The 22,291-nt window shown below is 45.8% G+C and overlaps 1 protein-coding gene across 3 annotated transcripts in view; it reads right to left on the bottom strand.

Moving 5' to 3' along the window:
- Nucleotides 1–21,581, bottom strand: part of WSB2 (WD repeat and SOCS box containing 2) — a 61,147-nt gene extending 39,566 nt beyond the window's left edge. The window contains exons 1-2 of one of the 3 annotated variants that reach the window (XM_063964327.1): nt 21,161–21,581; nt 21,035–21,074 (exon numbers count right to left, since the gene is read on the bottom strand). In XM_063964327.1, coding sequence (XP_063820397.1) covers nt 21,035–21,074 — 40 coding nt within the window. In that variant the 5' untranslated portion in view covers nt 21,161–21,581. The remainder of the gene's footprint in view (nt 1–21,034; nt 21,075–21,160) is intronic. The other 2 variants (XM_063964325.1, XM_063964326.1) reach the window with 2 other exon arrangements.
- Between the last annotated feature and the right edge of the window lie 710 nt (nt 21,582–22,291).

Raw genomic sequence — 22,291 nt, 5'->3', positions numbered from 1 at the left:
TTGAGGACGAGTCCTCAATTCCGCCCTGTCAGAATGAAAAATTAAGTAAGGGCTTTTATATGATAAAGCCGCCAATTCTGACACACGCCTGGCTGAAGCCAAGGCTAACAGCATCGACACCTTCCATGTGAGATATTTTAAGTCCACAGTGGAAAGTGGTTCAAACCAATGTGACTTTAGAAAACTCAACACAACATTGAGATCCCAAGGTGCCACTGGAGGCACAAAAGGAGGCTGTATGTGCAGCACCCCTTTTACAAAAGTCTGAACTTCAGGTACTGAAGCCAGTTCTTTCTGGAAGAAAATCGACAGGGCCGAAATTTGAACCTTAATGGACCCCAATTTTAGGCCCATAGACAGTCCTGTTTGCAGGAAATGAAGGAAACGACCCAGTTGAAATGCCTCTGTAGGGGCCTTCTTGGCCTCACACCACGCAACATATTTACGCCAAATGCGGTGATAATGTTTTGCGGTTACGTCCTTCCTGGCTTTGACCAGAGTAGGGATGACTTCTTCTGGAATGCCTTTTTCCCTCAGGATCCGGCGTTCAACCGCCATGCCGTCAAACGCAGCCGCGGTAAGTCTTGGAACAGACAAGGCCCCTGCAGTAGCAGGTCCTTTCTTAGAGGTAGAGGCCACGGTTCGTCCGTGAGCATCTCTTGAAGTTCCGGGTACCAAGTCCTTCTTGGCCAATCCGGAACCACGAGTATAGTTCTTACTCCTCTCCTTCTTATGATTCTCAGTACTTTTGGTATGAGAGGCAGAGGAGGGAACACATACACTGACTGGTACACCCACGGCGTTACCAGAGCGTCCACTGCTATTGCCTGAGGGTCCCTTGACCTGGCGCAATATCTGTCCAGTTTTTTGTTTAGACGTGACGCCATCATGTCCACCTTTGGTTTTTCCCAACGGTTTACAATCAGGTGGAAGACTTCTGGGTGAAGTCCCCACTCTCCCGGGTGAAGGTCGTGTCTGCTGAGGAAGTCTGCTTCCCAGTTGTCCACTCCCGGAATGAACACTGCTGACAGTGCTATCACATGATTTTCCGCCCAGCGAAGAATCCTTGCAGCTTCTGCCATTGCCCTCCTGCTTCTCGTGCCGCCCTGTCTGTTTACGTGGGCGACTGACGTGATGTTGTCCGATTGGATCAACACCGCCTGACCCTGAAGCAGAGGTTTTGCTTGACTTAGGGCATTGTTGACTAGCTCGGATAACTCCCTGGCCTTCTCTTCCGGGAGAAACACCTTCTTCTGGACTGTGTTCAGAATCATTCCTAGGAACAGTAGACGTGTCGGTGGAATCAGCTGCGATTTTGGAATATTTAGAATCCACCCGTGCTGACGTAACACTACCTGAGATAGTGCTACTCCGACTTCTAACTGTTCCCTGGATCTTGCCCTTATCAGGAGATCGTCCAAGTAAGGGATAATTAAAATGCCTTTTCTTCGTAGAAGAATCATTATTTCGGCCATTACCTTGGTAAAGACCCGAGGTGCCGTGGACAATCCAAACGGCAGCGTCTGAAACTGATAATGACAGTTTTGTACTACAAACCTGAGGTACCCTTGGTGAGAAGGGTATATTGGGACGTGGAGATAAGCATCTTTGATGTCCAGAGACACCATATAGTCCCCTTCTTCCAGGTTCGCTATCACTGCTCTGAGTGACTCCATCTTGAATTTGAACCTTTTTATGTAAGTGTTCAAGGATTTCAGATTTAAAATTGGTCTCACCGAGCCGTCCGGCTTCGGTACCACAAACAGCGTGGAATAATACCCCTTTCCCTGTTGCAAGAGGGGTACCTTGATTATCACCTGCTGGGAATACAGCTTGTGAATGGCTTCCAAAACTGCCTCCCTGTCGGAGGGAGACTTTGGTAAAGCAGACTTCAGGAACCGATGAGGGGGAAACGCCTTGAATTCCAGTTTGTACCCCTGCGATACTACCTGTAGAATCCAGGGATCCACTTGCGAGTGAGCCCACTGCGCGTTGAAATTCTTGAGACGGGCCCCCACCATATCTGAGTCTGCTTGTAAAGCCCCAGCGTCATGCTGAAGACTTGGCAGAAGCAGGGGAGGGCTTCTGCTCCTGGGAAGCGGCTGCATGGTGCAGTCTTTTTCCTCTTCCTCTGCCCCGGGGCAGAAAGGAGTGGCCTTTTGCTCGCTTGTACTTATGGGAACGAAAGGACTGAGTTTGAAAAGACGGTGTCTTTTTCTGCTGATGTGGAGTGACCTGGGGTAAAAAGGTGGATTTTCCAGCCGTTGCCGTGGCCACCAGGTCCGATAGACCAGCCCCAAATAACTCCTCCCCTTTATACGGCAATACTTCCATGTGCCGTTTGGAATCCGCATCCCCTGACCACTGTCGCGTCCATAACGCTCTTCTGGCAGAGATGGACATAGCACTTACTCTTGATGCCAGGGTGCAAATATCCCTCTGTGCATCACGCATATATAGTAATGCATCCTTTAAATGTTCTATAGTTAACAAAATATTGTCCCTATCCAGGGTATCAATATTCTCGGTCAGGGAATCCGACCATGCGACTCCAGCACTGCACATCCAGGCTGAGGCGATTGCTAGTCGCAGTATAACACCAGTATGTGTGTATATACTTTTTAGGATATTTTCCAGCCTTCTATCAGCTGGTTCTTTGAGGGTAGCCGTATCAGGAGACGGTAACGCTACTTGTTTTGATAAACGTGTGAGCGCCTTATCTACCCTAGGGGGTGTTTCCCAACGCGCCCTAACCTCTGGCGGGAAAGGATATAATGCTAATAATTTTTTAGAAATTAGCTGTTTTTTATCGGGGGAAACCCACGCTTTTTCACACACCTCATTTATTTCCTCTGACTCAGGAAAAAATATTGGTAGTTTTTTCTCACCCCACATAATACCCTTCTTTGTGGTACTTGTAGTGTCAGAAAGGTTCAATGCCTCTTTCATTGCCGTGATCATGTAACGTGTGGCCCTACTGGACATTACGTTTGTCTCGTCACCGTCGACACTAGACTCAGTATCTGTGTCAGGGTCTGTGTCGACCCACTGAGGTAACGGGCGTTTTAGCGCCCCTGACGGTGTTTGAGACGCCTGGACAGGCACTAATTGATTTGCCGGCTGTCTCATGTCGTCAACAGTTTTTTGCAAATTGCTGACATTATCACTTAATTGTTTAAATACAATCATCCAGTCAGGTGTCGACTCCCTAGGGGGTGACATCACCAACACAGGCAACTGCTCCGCCTCCACATCATTTTCCTCCTCATACATGTCGACACACGCGTACCGACACACAGCACACACACCGGGAATGCTCTGATAGAGGACAGGACCCCACTTAGCCCTTTGGAGAGACAGAGGGAGAGTCTGCCAGCACACACCCAGCGCTATATATATATATACAGGGATAACCTTATATAAGTGTTACTCCCTTATAGCTGCTGTTAATATATTTATTTGCTGCCAAACGTGCCCCCCCTTCTCTTTTTTACCCTGATTCTGAAGCAGGACTGCAGGGGAGAGTCAGGGAGCCGTCCTTCCAGCGGAGCTGTGAGGGAAAATGGCGCTTGTGTGCGGAGGAGATAGGCTCCGCCCCTTCACGACGTCCTTATCTCCCGCTTTTTTGTGTAAAATGGCAGGGGATTAAAATACATCCATATAGCCCAGGAGCTATATGTGATGTATTCTGTTTTGCCACCTAAGGTATTCTGTTATATTGCGTCTCAGGGCGCTCCCCCCCCAGCGCCCTGCACCCTCAGTGACCGGAGTGTGAAGTGTGCTGAGAGCAATGGCGCACAGCTGCGGTGCTGTGCGCTACCTTAGTCTGAAGACAGGATGTCTTCTGCCGCCGATTTCACCGGACCTCTTCGTCTCTTCTGGCTCTGTAAGGGGGACGGCGGCGCGGCTCCGGTGACCCATCCAGGCTGAACCTGTGATCGTCCCTCTGGAGCTAGTGTCCAGTAGCCTAAGAAACCCGATCCACTCTGCACTCAGGTGAGTCCGTTTCTTCTCCCCTTAGTCCCACGATGCAGTGAGCCTGTTGCCAGCAGGACTCACTGAAAAAAAAAAAAAAAAAAAAAACAACTTTTATTCTAAGCAGCTCAGGAGAGCCACCTAGATTGCACCCTTCTCGGCCGGGCACAAAAATCTAACTGAGGCTTGGAGGAGGGTCATAGGGGGAGGAGCCAGTGCACACCACCTGATCCTTAAGCTTTTATTTTGTGCCCTGTCTCCTGCGGAGCCGCTATTCCCATGGTCCTTACGGAGTCCCAGCATCCACTAGGACGTCAGAGAAAGTAGCCTAACTTACTACATAAAGTAAATGGTTTATGTCAACATAGGATAAAAGTATCCAATCTTTCATCCCCTCGCTCAAACCTAGCAACAACACGCCATTCTCTAGCAAGCTCAGTCATTAATTGTAAAATAATTCTATTGGGCACTGCCATCACTACATTAGCCATACACCACACCACTCGCACATGATCAGCAGCACACACAAAACGTTTTATCAGTTCCCTCCAGCATATTTTACGTCGTAACACAAGTAATGGGCCCTACGCGATCCAAACCCGCGCTGCCCGATGGTGGATACGGTCGACGGGCGACCCGGCGGCGGGGGGGGGGGCAGTGCCAGGTGGTGAAGTTTCTTCACTCCCCCCGTCACCCGACTCCATAGCAGCGCATGCAAATATGGACGAGATCGTCCATATTGGCCTGCATGCACAAGCAACAGGACACCAGCGATGAACGAGCGTGGGGCCGCACATCGTTCATCGCTGGAGCCTCCACACTGAAAGATATGAACGGTATCTCGTTCATTAATGAACGAGATCGTTCATATCTTTCACTAATATCGCCCAGTGTGTAGGGCCTATAAAACAGAACGAAAACAGTTGCATTATTTCCAATTCAATGATTCAACATAATTATTTACAGAACATCTGGTTTGCAACATTTTATTCTTTCAATCATTCAGCTAAAATTATAACGTAAACTCTCCTGAAGCGCATACACATTCCACTTGCCCATATTTGTTACTGAATAAGGAAACATTAACAAAAGCTTGTGACTGGTATAACAAGTTTAACAATAACATATGGTTACAACTGTTTGAAAGCTCACAACCCCTTCTATATACACTATACTGTAAATGTAACTTGCCAGGTAGCCATATGCACTGAAAAAAAAAAAGTTTTCAAGTGTTTTTATTCCTTTTCCCAACACATATGCATGAAGGGTATTATCTCATAGGACAGCAGAAAACAACACACATGTAAGAAAGTAATCTCATTTCGGATTGGATAAGGCAAACGTGGAGGGGGGGGGGGGGATGTAAAAGGCTGCATTTCAATTTTTTCTTTTATGGTTTGTGGCCAATGTTCAGAATGACTTGGGTGTGACCAGAGAATCATGTAATCAGTTATGTTGGACAGCATTTTACATGCAAGTTGAAGTGATTTTCAGATTAGGGGCCGGATTTAATGGCTTTTGAGACTCCGGCCGAACGTGTATGTTTTTTTAAAGCAGCAAACGTTTACAAGGCAAAACCTGGTTTGTTTTGCCTTGTAAATGTTTGCTACTTTAAAAAAAAAAAAAAAGTACGAGTTCGGAAGGAGTCAGTCGCAGAGCTCCGGCCTAGTCACAAGCAATTACATCCGGCCCTAGGAGTCTACATGTTTTGTTGAAAACCATCCATTCACAACATGTGCATCAGGACAAGTATATATAAAAGATAAAGCTAGGTTACATCACAAAGATAAAGATGAACAGAAGTGTTCATGAAAGAAGCTGGAGATAAATGAATGTGGTCTCTAGTTTTAAAATAAACGGATTCGTTATAATTCACTTTGGTTTTCCAAACTATGCTATAATAGTGCATAACAGAGTACTGCTATTTGTCAGCATTCGACTGAATCAGAAAAAAAACGAATCACTTGGTGGCTGCTAACAAATACGCAGCATTAAATACCAGCAAAATCTACTTAGGTAGACACTGCTATACCCTGTAGATCGGGACTGGCCAGCCTGTGGCTTTCCAGCTGTTGTGAAACTACAAAATCCCAGCATGCCTTACCCCAGTTTTGCTATTAGGGAATGCTAAAACTGAGTTTAACAACAGCTGGAGAGCCACAGGTTGGACAGGCCTGCTGTTGATATTTAGGGTTACAAGGAAAAATGTATTTATGGTGGTCAGATCTACAACCACCCCTACTAGAGCCAAACCTGACATTTTTCTAAAGTTATCATTTACACTGAGTGGGGTTGAGTAAGCACATTCCAGACATCTAAAGAAACTGAACATCTATATATATCCCAGCAACTCCTACACCTACAGTCTTTTACACAGTCAGATTAAACAGTACATTCCACTCACCCACTCAAACAGGAAATGAAAGGACTGATACACTGCCAACTCAGAGATCCAGGGACAAATTCCTTTCACCCTGTAAAGCCAGGAAAGCACACAGTCTAACCAGGTCATCCCAGAAATTGTGCAAATCAAAGTGTTTACCTTACATGTCAGGTCACACTCCACATTGAGGTCAGCAGCCAGCGGCATGCAGCACCTTCACTTTTCATAAAGCAGGATATATAGAGGAAAAGCTATTAAGAGCACCAATAGCCAAGTACAAATTTAACATCCGAATCAAGATCATACTTCTCCAGTGGTGTAGCTAATGTCCAATCAGAAGCATCTTAATCATCCCACTTCCACCTTCCCCAATAACACTGACCACCCACTGCAGATGAACAGGTCCCTGAATTCTCTGGCAGACACACACCAGTCACTTAACATGTGGGCATATATTATACACTTTTATGTGACTAGTATTGACCAGGTAATTGTACATTGTATGTGCACGACCCTTCCAAAAATACGGATTGGTCAGACATGCCAAATCATCAGGCAAGTCTGTCCAATGCAATATTTTTTTTTGTAGGTTCAAGTTGGCGAACTTAGGCAGCAAATGCACTGTCACAGCCAGACATTTCTCATTCCATCAGAACGGAGAAACGTCTCCTCTCCAGGGAAGGAAATCAGATATTGTGGCCATATACTGTAAGATATCTCCGTGTATGGCCACTTTATCTGCTGGTGTCAGCCTGTCAGATGAAATATCCGACGGTCTGACAGGCATTTTATCTGACCGTGTATGCCCAACATTAGTCTTGCCAATAAAGAAGGGAAAGGGGGGAGGGAATATCAAATTATATGCAACTATAAAAGGTGCGGAATTTGGGACGAAGGAATGCAACCTTTTTATTGAGTTGGCCAACCATAGGTTCAGCTAGATATTTATACTGCTTAGGCATGTTCCGTTAAAGAAAATATTTCACAACATCCAATTAACTGGTCTAAACCTATTAATATTGGATGAACAAGTACACTAAGGGGTATATTCAATTAGGGTCGGATTCATTCCGACATGCATTTGTCGGAATGGATCCGACAACCCCTATTCAATCTCATCTCAATTCGACTTTTAAAAAGTCGAACTGAGATGAGGGACCCAGTGGAGGAGAGGGGGGGGGGAGCCGCGGGGAGACCGAGGAGAGCAGCGTTACAGTAGCGCTGCAGAAGGACATCTCACAGCCTCCCAACCTCACGGCAGTATCCACCCGGCTCCAACAAGAGTGACCTCACTTGCTGGAGCCGGGTGGACGCTGCCATGAGCGGCGCGGCTGTGAGACATCCTGCTGCAGCACTGATCTCCCCTGTATACCCTGCGTCTGTCCCCCGTCTCCCCCTCCCCTCTTCTCCTCCATTTTTTGTCGGACTGAGATGGTCGGAAATGGGGCCAAATCCTGTCGAATTTGGCCCTGTTTCGCGTACTTTTGAGTGAATCGGCAGCTATACCGCCGATTCACTTACTATTCGACAAGTCGAATTCCACGATAAAAACTGATGGGACTGAATAGGTCGAATCACTATTTGACCTTAAAAAGTCGAAAACCGACGTCTTTTCGACAGACTGCAGTTTTCAACCCTAATTAAATATACCCCTAAAGCTGCTTATTGCAGTTACAAATTAATAAAGGGACACAGCTCTAGCTACAGTGACATCACAGCTTGTGATAAAGGTTTATCTATAGCTGTAATGACCGAGGATCATATATAATAGTCTATAGAAAATTAACTGTAGTGCGGGATGCTATTTACAGCACAATAGGGTAACACACAAAAAAATATTCCAAAACTTTTTGTTTCTTTGTATAATTCTTTATTTTAGACTGTCAAGAGAATGACATACACAAGTACAAATGAACAGCCAATAAACAAGTACAACATGACCATACATCCAATTATTTAAGAACTGAAATAGATGGGGAATTGGTGGCTGGAGGGGCACAGGACTAATGAGGAGATACCTAGATGGATCCTAGTCGGATTACTGAGTAAGGGAAAAGTCTTTAGGGGCTATGACTTTGTTGATTGTAGCAGGGACATACACTGAAGGGAACTCTATGGGTAGAAAACTGTCCACCAAACATGTACCAACAATGGGAGATAAGGGGCCAAGGAAGGAGGCAGATAGAGGTCTACAGCAAAAGAACAGCCAAAGATCCCACAATTTGACTCTAAGTGAATTAGGGGCTGATTAATGTGGGTTCTTCAAATGTTTGGCCACGAAGCAGTCAATTGCTGCAAGGGTGTATGCAGCTAATCTCCTAGATAAAAGGATGTTCAGAGAGAACACAGTGTCCCAGAAAGAGGTCAATACAGGACATGACTGCCCCTTACTGCCCATGTCTGCAGAGCCTCCAACAGTCAGGTGACAGAAAAATTCTTTTAGGCCTCACTTGACAGAATATATACCACCAATAAGAGACTTCGTAAGAAGTATTCTTAATCATAGTCTAGATCAGCGTTGACTGCAGCACCAACTACCTAGTGTGTTTGTGTGTGTGTGTGGGGCTAAGCACATATAAACATACATGTCGCAGTGGCACTATGTATCACGTCCGCCTTGCTGAACCTGGGTCTCTGCACTAGGCTTCATGCTCCTAAGCCCACCCCCACATTATTAGCTAGTTTCACAGGAGTCTGGGGGCAGCTTTAGGAGAGGTAAACCCAGTGCAAAGTACCGGGATCTAAAGGGTGTCTGATACACAGCGCCGCTGCTGATCCCGGATACACTACCAGAACATATATTACATACATCTTGCCATGTATGTTTATAGGTGCTTAACCCCCCCCCCCCCCCCCGCGCCCCCTTGCACTTGGTAGATGGGGGGCAGCGGCCGCTGGTTGAGATGAAGTATTTAGCAATTTCTAGGGCCCGATTTATTTAACCACAAGAGGACATTTCACTGCCGGTAAACTTAACATGAACTTCTCACTGACTAGAAAAAATGTTGCGTGCATGGGTAAAAACACTGCATTAATACATGTTAACATTATCTGCCGGTAATTGAAAACTGCATTTAGAAATGGACATGGTAAACGGGATTTTTCTAGCCCTGATATCACACATCCTAATATTTCCTGTGACTCTTTTCACAGACAACTATTTTATATTTCCTATGGATGTTCAGCAAATAAAACATTTCTGAAGCGGCCACATTTGATTACCAGTGTGAGGTTAATACAGATGTCCTCCTTAGCCAGCAACGCCCAATTTCCTCGTTTGATTTAGTATTTGAATCCCTTCCTATTTAACTCCATACAAATAATGCTTATCATGGCATCCGGGTGGGTGACAAGACCTTAAACCATTCTATGTTCACTGATGACTTTTTTATATTTCATGCCCTTCCACTCCTATCCCGGTTATACTCCGTGACCTAAAGCTTTTAAATGTAGAATTAATGGTCATAAGTCAGAAATTCTCCAACTCATGGACCCAATTTGCTTCTCCAATCTTCCTCCCCCTCATCTCAATTCTGGATCAGATGGGATTCTGAAATATTTAGGGGTTGATATACCTTCCTCCGTGGCCCATGTGTGAAAAGATGCCACCTGCAGCATTTACATATGTTCACAGCTCTGAATCAGGTTCTTAGAGACCCCAGTGGCATATGCTAAACCTTACAATGGGGGTAATTCCAAGTTGATCGCAGCAGGATTTTTTTTAGCAATTGGGCAAAACCATGTGCACTGCAGGGGAGGCAGATATAACATGTGCAGAAAGAGTTAGATTTGGGTGGGTTATTTTGTTTCTGTGCAGGGTAAATACTGGCTGCTTTATTTTTACCCTGCAAGTTAGATTGCAGATTGAACACACTACACCCAAATCTAACTCTCTCTGCACATGTTATATCTGCCTCCCCTGCAGTGCACATGGTTTTGCCCAATTGCTAACAAAAATCCTGCTGCGATCAACTTGGAATTACCCCCAATATCTGGAAATGGATGCACTCCTCCACATATTTGCGTTCTCTCATGCTGCGGACTTTCGATATATCTGACTGGTGTTTAGGTGCGGCTCACTTTACTTATCAGCAGTACTTTGTCAGACTGATGATAATCAGCAGGCAGAAAGCTACATCTTCCGCCATGCATTTAGACTGTACCGGCAAAGCAAATAAACAAAACTACCAGACCCACATTCCTTTTCATTGGAACAGGTGTGTGAATGAGAGGAGTTACATACATATTATATTGTTTCGTATAAACCAGAAGATCTGTAGCCGCTTGGAAGAGGAGACAGTAATCATGACAAATGTAAAGTAAAACGATCCCTCCCCAAAAAGCAAATGACGAGTTGTTTAACAGTAACACAAGGCCAACAAAAAAGGGAACTTAGGTTAACATCCTAACTACTAACAACTGATAACCATGTGTGTCATGGAAATGTCTGGCCATAGAATATAACTAACTACCAATAACATTCTTTATATGGCCTTTCATTAATGACACTTTGTAACTATGTTACAGAAAAAAAACAAAATACACCCACATAGTCAAACAGAGAAGTTAACATTCTGCATTCCGTAGATACCACATTTAGACGGGATGCAGTTTACCGGCTGTCGGGATCCCGGCGTTCAGGAGACCGATGCCGGAATCCCAACACCCGCCAATAAACCAACAGCTGGCATCCCGACAGCTGCCCGTACTTCCCATTCGGTTGGTGGGTCATGCCACCAACCGAGTGGGAACAGAACCTGTGGCAAGCGAAGCGAGTCCGCGAGGGGACTCACTGCCTCGCTACCGGTATTCCGGCAGACGGGATGCAGCTGTCGGGATACTGACAGCCGGTATATCGTATGTATCACATTTATACTATATAAAGAATCACAGTTGACCATTTGTGTAAAACAATATATTGAAAAATGTGATCAAATTTACCAGTCTCAAATTCTACTGTATAGTTTCATGCAGGATCCTGGCGGTCGGAATCCCTGCAGTCGAAATACCGACCCCGGAATCCCGACACTGGTATGTATCCTGACTGCCAGCATATCAATCCCAACCCGTTTCTTGCACCTAAAAAAAGCTTCAGCTCTAACAACCAACAGAACATGTTAGAAACTGAATTTCACATTAACAATGTCAACATAATGACTATATCGACACTGCAAATATACCGACATGTTTATGGTCAACATTCTGGATGTCAAAACCAAAGTACCGATTCCACGCTAGACAAAGAGCATAATATATATATATAAATAAAGAGATCTTTCTGAGGCGCTGCAAAATGGAGCAGCAGAAGACAGTACAAATAGGTCACCAACCTACAAAGACAATATGTAACAGAAAAATACAGTCTCACTTTCTGCGCTCCAAATGTCCTTGTTTTAAACGATCCTCACAGCGATGTCATGATATGCATGAAAAAAAAAATACAATAGTGCAATTAAAAAAGGGAAGCCAATTAGGGCAAAGGAAACCCTTTTTATTTAAAATTCACAAATGAAACACAAATAGACAACCGGCCATACCAATTTGGGGAACAGAGATGGAATCGACTGACATGAAATGATCCGGATATTACAACAATTTGTCATATGCTCCCCTCAATGGATGAACCGGTTTAGGACATCAATATGGATACTAATTGGCTTCCCTTTTTTAATTGCATACCCACCATATGAGTGATATCCATACTCATTATACGGGCGAAAGAGAAAATAATATTTACGGAAAAGAAACCTTTATGTGCTTTCTATCCCACTTTTTCAAGTAAGCATACACGTAAGGATTCATTACCGTATCTTCACGGCATCACTTTTGGGTGACCCCATAAAAAGGTGGACGTCATATCTCTTTTCTGGGACCATCTTCATCACCTAGTTTCCCCTTTACACAGTGGAAAGAACTGTAGTGTCCATACAGGATTACACTATTGTATTTTGTTTCTCTTTTTTTCATGCATATCATGACATCGCTGTGAGGATCGTTTAAAACAAGGGGACATTTGGAGTGCAGAAAGTGAGACTGTATTTTTCTGTTACAAAGAGCATAAATAAGAATTTACTTACCGATAATTCTATTTCTCGGAGTCCGTAGTGGATGCTGGGGTTCCTGAAAGGACCATGGGGAATAGCGGCTCCGCAGGAGACAGGGCACAAAAAGTAAAGCTTTCCGATCAGGTGGTGTGCACTGGCTCCTCCCCCTATGACCCTCCTCCAGACTCCAGTTAGGTACTGTGCCCGGACGAGCGTACACAATAAGGGAGGAATTTTGAATCCCGGGTAAGACTCATACCAGCCACACCAATCACACTGTACAACCTGTGATCTGAACCCAGTTAACAGTATGATAACAGCGGAGCCTCTGAAAAGATGGCTCACAACAACAATAACCCGATTTAGTTAGCAATAACTATGTACAAGTATTGCAGATAATCCGCACTTGGGATGGGCGCCCAGCATCCACTACGGACTCCGAGAAATAGAATTATCGGTAAGTAAATTCTTATTTTCTCTATCGTCCTTGTGGATGCTGGGGTTCCTGAAAGGACCATGGGGATTATACCAAAGCTCCCAAACGGGCGGGAGAGTGCGGATGACTCTGCAGCACCGAATGAGAGAACTCCAGGTCCTCTTTTGCCAGGGTATCAAATTTGTAGAATTTTACAAACGTGTTCTCCCCCGACCACGTAGCTGCTCGGCAAAGTTGTAATGCCGAGACCCCTCGGGCAGCCGCCCAAGATGAGCCCACCTTCCTTGTGGAATGGGCCTTAACAGATTTAGACTGTGGCAGGCCTGCCACAGAATGTGCAAGTTGAATTGTGCTACCAATCCCACGAGCAATCGACTGCTTAGAAGCAGAAGCACCCAGCATTGTTGGGTGCATACAGGATAAACAGCAAGTCAGATTTCCTGACTCCAGCCAACCTGGAAACTATATTTTCAGGGCCCTGATAACATCCAGCAACTTGGAGTCCTCCAAGTCCCTAGTAGCCGCAGGTACCACAATAAGCTGGTTCAGGTGAAACGCTGACACCACCTTAAGGAGAAACTGGGGACGAGTCCGCAGCTTTGCTCTGTCCGAATGGACAATCAGATATGGCTTTGTGAGATAAAGCCGCCAATTCTGACACTCGCCTGGCCGAGGCCAGGACCAACAGCATGGTCATTTTCCATGTGAGATATATCAAATCCACAGATTTGAGTTGTTTAAACCAATGTGATTTTTTAGGAATCCCAAAACTACGTTGAGATCGCCCAGTGCCACTGGAGACATCAAAGGGGCTGTATATGCAGTACTCCCTTAACAACTTCTGGACTTCAGGAACTGAAGCCAATTTCTTTCTGGAAGAAAATCAACAGGCCGAAATTTGAACCTTAATGGACCCAATTTGAGACCCATAGACACTCCTGTTTGCAGGAAATGTAGAAATTAACCTAGTTGAAATTCTTCCGTGGAGCCTTCCTGGACTCACACCCTGGCACATATTTTCACCTAAGTGGTGATAATGTTGTGCGGTCACCTCCTTCCTGGCTCTGACCAGGGTAGGGATGACCTCTTCCGGAATGCCTCTTTCCCTTAGGATCCGGCGTTCACCCGCCTTGGCGTCAACGCAGCTGCGGTAAGTCCCGGAACAGACACGGTTCTTGCCGAATCAAGACCCTTCTTAGTATCTCTTTAAGTTCCGGGAACCAAGTCCTTCTTGGCCAAACCGGAGCCACGAGTATAGTTCTTACTCCTCTCCTTCCTATCATTTTCAATACATTGGGTATGAAAAGCAGAGGATGGAACACATACACCGACTGGTACACCGACGGTGTTACCAGAGCGTCCCAGCTATTGCCTGAGTGTCTCTTGACCTGGCGCTTCAGGTGGGACGCCATCATAACCACCTTTGGTCTTTCCCAACGGTTTACAATCATGTGGAAACTTCCAGATTAAGTTTCCACTTTTCCGGGTGGAATTCATTTATGCTGAGGAAATCTTCCCAGTTGCCCACTCCCGGAATGAACACTGCTGACAGTGTTATCACATGATTTTCCGCCCAGCGAAGAATCCTTGCTGTCATTGCCCTCCTGCTTCTTGTGTCGCCCCGTCTGATAACGTGGGCGACCGCCATGATGATGTCCTACTGGATCAGCACCGGTTGACTTTGAAGCAGGAGTCTTCCTAGGCTCAGAGCATTGTAAATTGCCCTTAGCTCCAGTATATTCATGTGGAGAGAAGTCTCCAGACTTGACCACACTTCCTTGGAAATTTTTTCCCTGTGTGACTACTCCCCAGCCTCTCAGGCTGGTATCCGTGGTCCCCAGAACACAGTCCTGAATGCTGAGTGTGCTGCCCTCTAAAAGATGAGCACTCTGCAGCCCCCACAGAAGAGACACCCTTGTCCTTGGAGACAGGATTATCCGCTGATGCATCTGAAAATGCGATCCGGACCATTCGTCCAGCAAATCCCCTGAGATCTGCCGAATGGAATCGCTTCGTAAGAAGCCACCATTTTTCCCAGGACTCCTGTGCATTGATGCACTGATACTTGGCCTGGTTTTAGGAGGTTTCTGACTAGGTCGAATAACTCCTTGGCTTTTTCCTCCCGGAGGAACACCTTTTTCTGGACTATGCCCAGAATCATTCCTAGGAACAGCAGACGTATCGTCGGAAAACAGCTGCGATTCTTGGAATATTTAGAATCCAGTCGTGCTGTCGTAGAACTACTTTAGATAGTGCTCTTCCGACCTCCAACTGTTCTCTGGAACTTGCCCTTTTCAGGATATCGTCCAAGTAAGGGATAATTTAGATGCCTTTTTTCTTTGAAGAAACATCTTTTCGGCCATTACCTTGGTAAAAGGCCCGGGGTGCCGTGGATAATTCAAACGGCATCGTCTGAAACTGATATTGACAGTTCTGTACCACGAACCAGAGGTACCCTTGTTGAGAAGGGCAAATTTGGACATGGAGGTAATCCTTGATGTCCAGGGACACCATATAGTCCCCTTTTTTCCGGTTCGCTATCACTGCTCTGAGTGACTCCATCTCGATTTGAACCTTTTATGTAAGTGTTCAAAGATTTCAGTTTAGACTATGTCTCACCAAGCCGTCTGGCGTCAGTACCACAATATAGTGTGGAAAAATAATACCCTTTTCCTTGTTGTAGGAGGGGTACTTTGATTATCACCTGCTGGATATACAGCTTGTGAATTGTTTCCAATGCTGCCTCCCTGTCGGAGGGAGCCGTTGGTAAAGCAGACTTCAGAAACCTGCGAGGAGAAGATGTCTCGACTCTCCAATCTGTACCCCTGGGATAATACTTGTACTATCTAGGGGTCAACCTGCGAGTGATCCCACTGCGCGCTGAGACTCTTGAGACTACCCCCCCACCTTGAGTCCGCTTGCATGGCCCCAGCGTCATGCTGAGGACTTGGCAGACGCGGTGGAGGGCTTCTTTTCCTGGGAAGGGGCTGCCTGCTGCAGTCTACTTCCCTTACCTCTATGTCTGGGCAGATATGACTGGCCTTTTGCCTGCATGCCCTCATGGGAAAGGAAGGATTGAGGCTGAAAAGACGGTGTCTTTTTCAGCTGAGATGTAACTTGGGGTAAAAAGGTTGGATTTCCCAGCTGTTGCCGTGGTCCCCAGGTCCGATGGACCGACCCCAACTAACTCCTTCCCTTTATACGGCAATACTTCCATGTGCCGTATGGGATCTGTATCACCTGACCACTGTCGTGTCCATGACATCTTCTGGGTGATATGGACAACGTACTTATCTTGATGCCAGAGAGCAAATATCCCTCTGTGCATCTCACGTACATATATATAGAATGCATCCTATTAAATGCTCTATATGAATAAAATATTTTCAGTCAGGGAATCCGACCAAGCCAACCCAGCACTGCATCTCCAGGCTGATGGCGATCGCTGGTCGCAGTATAACCACCGTATGTGTGTATATACTTTTTAGGATATCTTTCCAGCTTCCTATCAGCTGGCTCCTTGAGGGCGGCCGTATCTGGAGACGGTAACGCCACTTGATAAGCGTGTGAGCGCCTTATCACCCTAAGGGGTGTTTCCCAACGCGCCCTAATTTCTGGCGGGAAAGGGTATAACGCCAATATTTGCTATCGGGGTAACCCCACGCATCATCACACACTTCATTTTATTTTATCTGATTCAGGAAAAACTACAGGTAGTTTTTTCACTCCCACATAATACCCTTTTTTGTGGTACTTGTAGTATCAGAAATATGCAACACCTCCTTCATTGCCCTTAACGTGTGGCCCTAATGAGAAATACGTTTGTTTATTCACCGTCGACACTGGATTCAGTGTCCGTGTCTGTGTCGACCGACTGAGGTAAATGGGCGTTTTTAACGCCCCTGACGGTGTTTCTGAGACGCCTGGACCGGTACTAATAGTTTGTCGGCCGTCTCACGTCGTCAACCGACCTTGCAGCGTGTTGACATTCTCACGTAATTCCCTAAATAAGCCATCCATTCCGGTGTCGACTCCCTAGAGAGTGACATCACCATTACAGGCAATTTCTCCGCCTCCTCACCAACATCGTCCTCATACATGTCGACACACACGTACCGACACACAGCACACACACCGGGAATGCTCTGACAGAGGACAGGACCCACACTAGCCCTTTGGGGAGACAGAGGGAGAGTTTGCCAGCACACACCAAAACGCTATAATTATATAGGGACAACCTTATATAAGTGTTTTCCCTTATAGCATCTTTATATATATCTCAATATCGCCAAAATCAGTGCCCCCCCTCTCTGTTTTAACCCTGTTTCTGTAGTGCAGTGCAGGGGAGAGCCTGGGAGCCTTCTCTCCAGGCTTTCTGTGAGAGAAAATGGCGCTGTGTGCTGAGGAGATAGGCCCCGCCCCTTTTTCGGCGGGCTCGTCTCCCGCTATTTAGTGAATCTTGGCAGGGGTTAAATATCTCCATATAGCCTCTGGGGGCTATATGTGAGGTATTTTTCGCCAAAAAAGGTTTTCATTTGCCTCCCAGGGCGCCCCCCTCCCAGCGCCCTGCACCCTCAGTGACTGCCGTGTGAAGTGTGCTGAGAGGAAAATGGCGCACAGCTGCAGTGCTGTGCGCTACCTTTAGAAGACTGCAGGAGTCTTCAGCCGCCGATTCTGGACCTCTTCTTACTTCAGCATCTGCAAGGGGGCCGGCGGCGCGGCTCCGGTGACCATCCAGGCTGTACCTGTGATCGTCCCTCTGGAGCTAATGTCCAGTAGCCAAGAAGCCAATCCATCCTGCACGCAGGTGAGTTCACTCCTTCTCCCCTAAGTCCCTCGTTGCAGTGATCCTGTTGCCAGCAGGACTCACTGTAAAATAAAAAACCTAAGCTAAACTTTCTCTAAGCAGCTCTTTAGGAGAGCCACCTAGATTGCACCCTTCTCGGCCGGGCACAAAAATCTAACTGGAGTCTGGAGGAGGGTCATAGGGGGAGGAGCCAGTGCACACCACCTGATCGGAAAGCTTTACTTTTTGTGCCCTGTCTCCTGCGGAGCCGCTATTCCCCATGGTCCTTTCAGGAACCCCAGCATCCACAAGGACGATAGAGAAATATATCTGAATTTAGTGTTCATTCTAGGCCACCGATTCTGAAACTGTGTGCCGTGGCACCCTGGGGTACAGCAGGACACATGTAGGGGTGCCTCGGACTGGTGGTCCAGGACCAATTATTTATTGTCAATGTAATAGGCAAAACAAGTGATGGTGGCTGCCAATCATAAAATATGTCAACAAACTGAAGCAAATCTTGTCCCTCGCCACACAACTGAACCTAAGGGTGGCATATAAACATAATTTACTTAATTTCATTTTTTTTCCCTACATTTCTCAATAAGAAACTTTTGGCCTAGGGGTGCCGTGAAAAACATTCTGTTACTGTAGGGCGCCGTGATGCAAAAAAGTTTGGGAAACCCTGCCCTAGGCTGTTTCGGCAGGGCGTCATCCCCACACCCTGCTTTGGGAAGCGCCAAGCACATGCTTTATGTATTCTGATTGGAGCCATTACTTCTATGATGGTTAGTCCCTTCAGCTGAGGAGGGCTAATTGGTCCTCATTATATTAAGCTATCAATTAGCATCCTTGTTTTTATTTGTGAGGCAACCAGATTTATTAATGCCTATTAAGCCAATCTCAAATGTTACTTCTTGAAACGATTTGTTACTTTTCATTTTGCTCCTCTTACAGAAATACCAGGTATACTGTAATCTAAGGCTCTTGTGAAAGGGAATACAGTGATGCCAGCTTTTATTTGAATTTATATTTGTCCAGCCCCCTACCCCCTTATAAGGAACACACTAAAGTGTGTATGCCTTGCTGGCACTCTTATTCAAATTATCACATCTGAAGATATGTAAATGCTGCTCCCCAATAAATATTAGTGAATATCCCCCACCTTTATTTATTTATATATACACATACATACACATATACACACTTACAGATTTATTTATTTTTATAAACATTACTACAATCATAATTACATAAACACACAATTCTTCAATGTCACTATTAAGAATAGTGAAATCACTGTAGATCAGGAATTCCCAACCTCAGTCCCCAAGGCACACTAAATGCCCATACACACTAGTAAACTTCAAAGATGTGAAAGATGAACAATTAGGAAGATGAGCAATTTCCCTTGAACTGCCTAACAAATTATATTGATTTATGTTACAAATGACCTGAACAACGAAAGATCTGCTCTGCTGTGATTGAGCGGCATACATGGACGACTGACAACCCGCTTCAAATGCGGGTGCTCGCACCATTCGTTCGCTGTGTACACACTAGACGATTTAAACGATACATCGATCAAAACCGTCATTATCGCTCATATCGTTGGAAAAATTCTTCTAGTGTGTATGTCTTAACAGTGCAGGTTTTAGTGATATCCAGGCTTGAGCACAGGCGACTTAATTAGTACCTCAGTTATTTTTATTTAACCATCTGTGCTGAAGCCTGGATATCCCTAAAACCTGCACTGTTGGTGTGCCTTGAAGACCAACGTTGGGAATGCCTGCTATAGATGTTTAAAGTGCCTAATATAGAAGGTTTTAAGGTCCATACACACTGGGCGTTTTTGTCCAGGGTGTACGCACAGCGATGATCGCTGACATCGCTGGGCTGAAAATCGCTCAGTGCTACCACACTGAGCGCTTTTCCCCCCTGCCCAGCGATGTCAGCGGGGGTGAACAGCTTTCCATAGAAGGACACTATGGAAAGCAGTTCACCCCGCCGTTCATCTACTGGTAATATCAGCAGATGAACAGCGGCTGCCAGCGATGAAGCGGGAGCACGCATCAGCGCTCATCGCCGGGGGATACACACTGGGCGGTTTTGAGCTGAAAGCAGATCAACACACCAAAAGTGAGCCGCTTTCAGCTCAAAACCGCCCAGTGTGTTTGGGCCTTAATGGTGCCCATACACTTGTGCGATGCCCCGCGACATCGCGGGGCATAGCACCGGCAGTTCAGGTGCGATGAAATCGCACCTGTACTGCCAAAGTGATTACCATGCGATAGATCGCATGGTAATCACGTGAGTGGGAGCAGCGACTGGCCGCTCCCAGCGGGTGCCCATCGCAGTGCGATATATTGCATGTGTTTTTGAAAACACATGCGACCGCACTGCGATGCGATAAATATTAAGTGCAGCACATACTATCTTGAGACTACCAATGTGCCCGCGCGTCGCAAGATACCTAAAATGTGCATGCAATCCTTCGATTTCTCTCACAGATGCGGTCGAAATCGAAGGATTGTACCTGATATCTCACAAGTGTATGGGCTATATTAGTCTCAACTAATACAGCTAGGAACACACTATACAATTATCTGGAAGATAATCTGCCAAATATGGCTGGTTGGAATGAAAATTTGGTAATGGATGAGAGCAAATGACAATCGACCATTTGCTCCCAAACACTAGAAACAGATAAAAACTGTTTAACTAATTTGTACGAATGACATTACATTTGTATGGAAACATGCAATCAGACTAGGAGGATTTAGTACATTACTTATATCACGTATGCAAGTACTGTAAATACAGGAGGAGAACAATAGTACCCAAGAATTACTATGAGAAGGATATTTCATAATGGTCAGGTGTTATGCTAAATCACTACACAAAGAACCATTATAAACACAAATAAACTGATTTGTAAGAATGAACACCAAGATTTTTTTTTATTATTATTTTTTTTATCAAAATCCAGTTACCCTACCAGTATGTGTTTAGGAGGGATGAAAACAGAACAACCAAATCAAACTAAGCAAAAGTGGAGAACATACAAACTCCCAGTAAAGATTAACAATCAAAAATCGAACCCATGGACGGACTCTGCCACTCACATTCCTCATTAATAAACATTACATGACAATGTGTATAAAAACAAACAAACCATGCATTCATGTACAGTACAGGATATATATGGGGTCCCTTGTCAGGGGCTGCAAGCTTAAAACCATTGATCAATTAATGAACCAAAACCCCATTGTTAGTTATTATGGTGAGTGCAGAGCCTCTGTGATAGATAGATAGATAGATAGATAGATAGATAGATAGATAGATAGATAGATAGATATTTGCTGTGAAGAAATCTGGCAGGCATATGAGGTTACATATCGGTTACTCACCATTAATATCTGATTGTGCAGCTAGAGTGTTAATGTCCATCTGCAAAGACAAGCAATGAGGCAGCAGCTGTGAGATGCATATAAGAATGTATTGGTAAAACAAATGCTGAGGGAAGTGCTGCTTACCTAAGGGGAGTATAGGGAGCAGAGCTCACAGGCCAGCAAAGATGTGCAGAAAGCAGGTGACAGGGGGGCTGGAGGTCAGTACAGGTCAGCTGAATGATTGGTGGGTTACTGAATATGGGGGGTCTTTATCTTCTCCATGCCTGAGAGGTAGATGGGGCCAGAGCTGCGAGCAGGAATGAGGAATGTAAGGTACTGTGCTCCTGTGCTGGGTGACTCATATTGCAGTGTGTGGGTGGGATGCAGGCAGCTCAGGGCTCAGAGGAGCTGAGTGCATGGAGCCCTGGCCGGAACCCGCTGGCTTAGTGACAGCGCCACACCACGGGGTCTGTGTGGAGAGAGAGACCCGCGGAGGAGCCCAGCTGCTGCTGTGCCTGGGAAGAGTCGAAAGAGCCACAGAAAGGACTGCTGCAAGACGCTTCCGGTCATATGACCAGTAACATTATTACCATAGAGAACAGCTGCACGATCGCCACCTGGCGGCTGCTGCTACACACCTCATGCAGAACTGTGAGCGGGTGGATTTGACAGCAGCCGGGTGCGTGGAGATTGACCCGTTTTCTGTTGTCTCCACATAAAAAAATGAAAATGTGTGTCAGACTTAATCATATGAATGCCAAGTCATTCATTTTAAGACAGTCTCATTGTTATAAAGAACGTGGTGCTGGGAGGATGTTGTAAGCATTGGTGAGAGATAAAGTACCAGCCAATCAGCTCATAACTAGCGGCAGCTCCTATTTTGTTTGAGGAGGAGGGCTGCCACTGGTGATGCTGCTGGGTCATCCCCTTCTTGTCCCCACTGCCTCCTGTGTCCTGGCATCTGTGCTATGTACAGTGAACAGACGCCGGGACCCGCATATACACAGTAGCAGTGACGGTACTGCGCATCCACAAAACCACAGCTTCTACTGACTGTATTGGCTGCAGCCCATAGAAGGGGATCAGTACTAAATCCCGCTGGACGGGATCCCGGTGGTCGAAATACAGACGCCGGAATCCCGACCACACAATCCCGACAGGGGTGGCGAGCGTTCCGCCACACTAATTTATTCTCCCTCTATGGGTGTCATGGACAGCCATGGAGGGAGAATATGTCGGGATTGCGCCGGTCGGAATTCCGGCGTCAGTATTTCG

This window comes from Pseudophryne corroboree, chromosome 1 (assembly GCF_028390025.1).
Source record: "Pseudophryne corroboree isolate aPseCor3 chromosome 1, aPseCor3.hap2, whole genome shotgun sequence".
Classification (NCBI taxonomy): domain Eukaryota; kingdom Metazoa; phylum Chordata; class Amphibia; order Anura; family Myobatrachidae; genus Pseudophryne; species Pseudophryne corroboree.
This window is presented reverse-complemented; position numbering and strand designations above follow the sequence as displayed.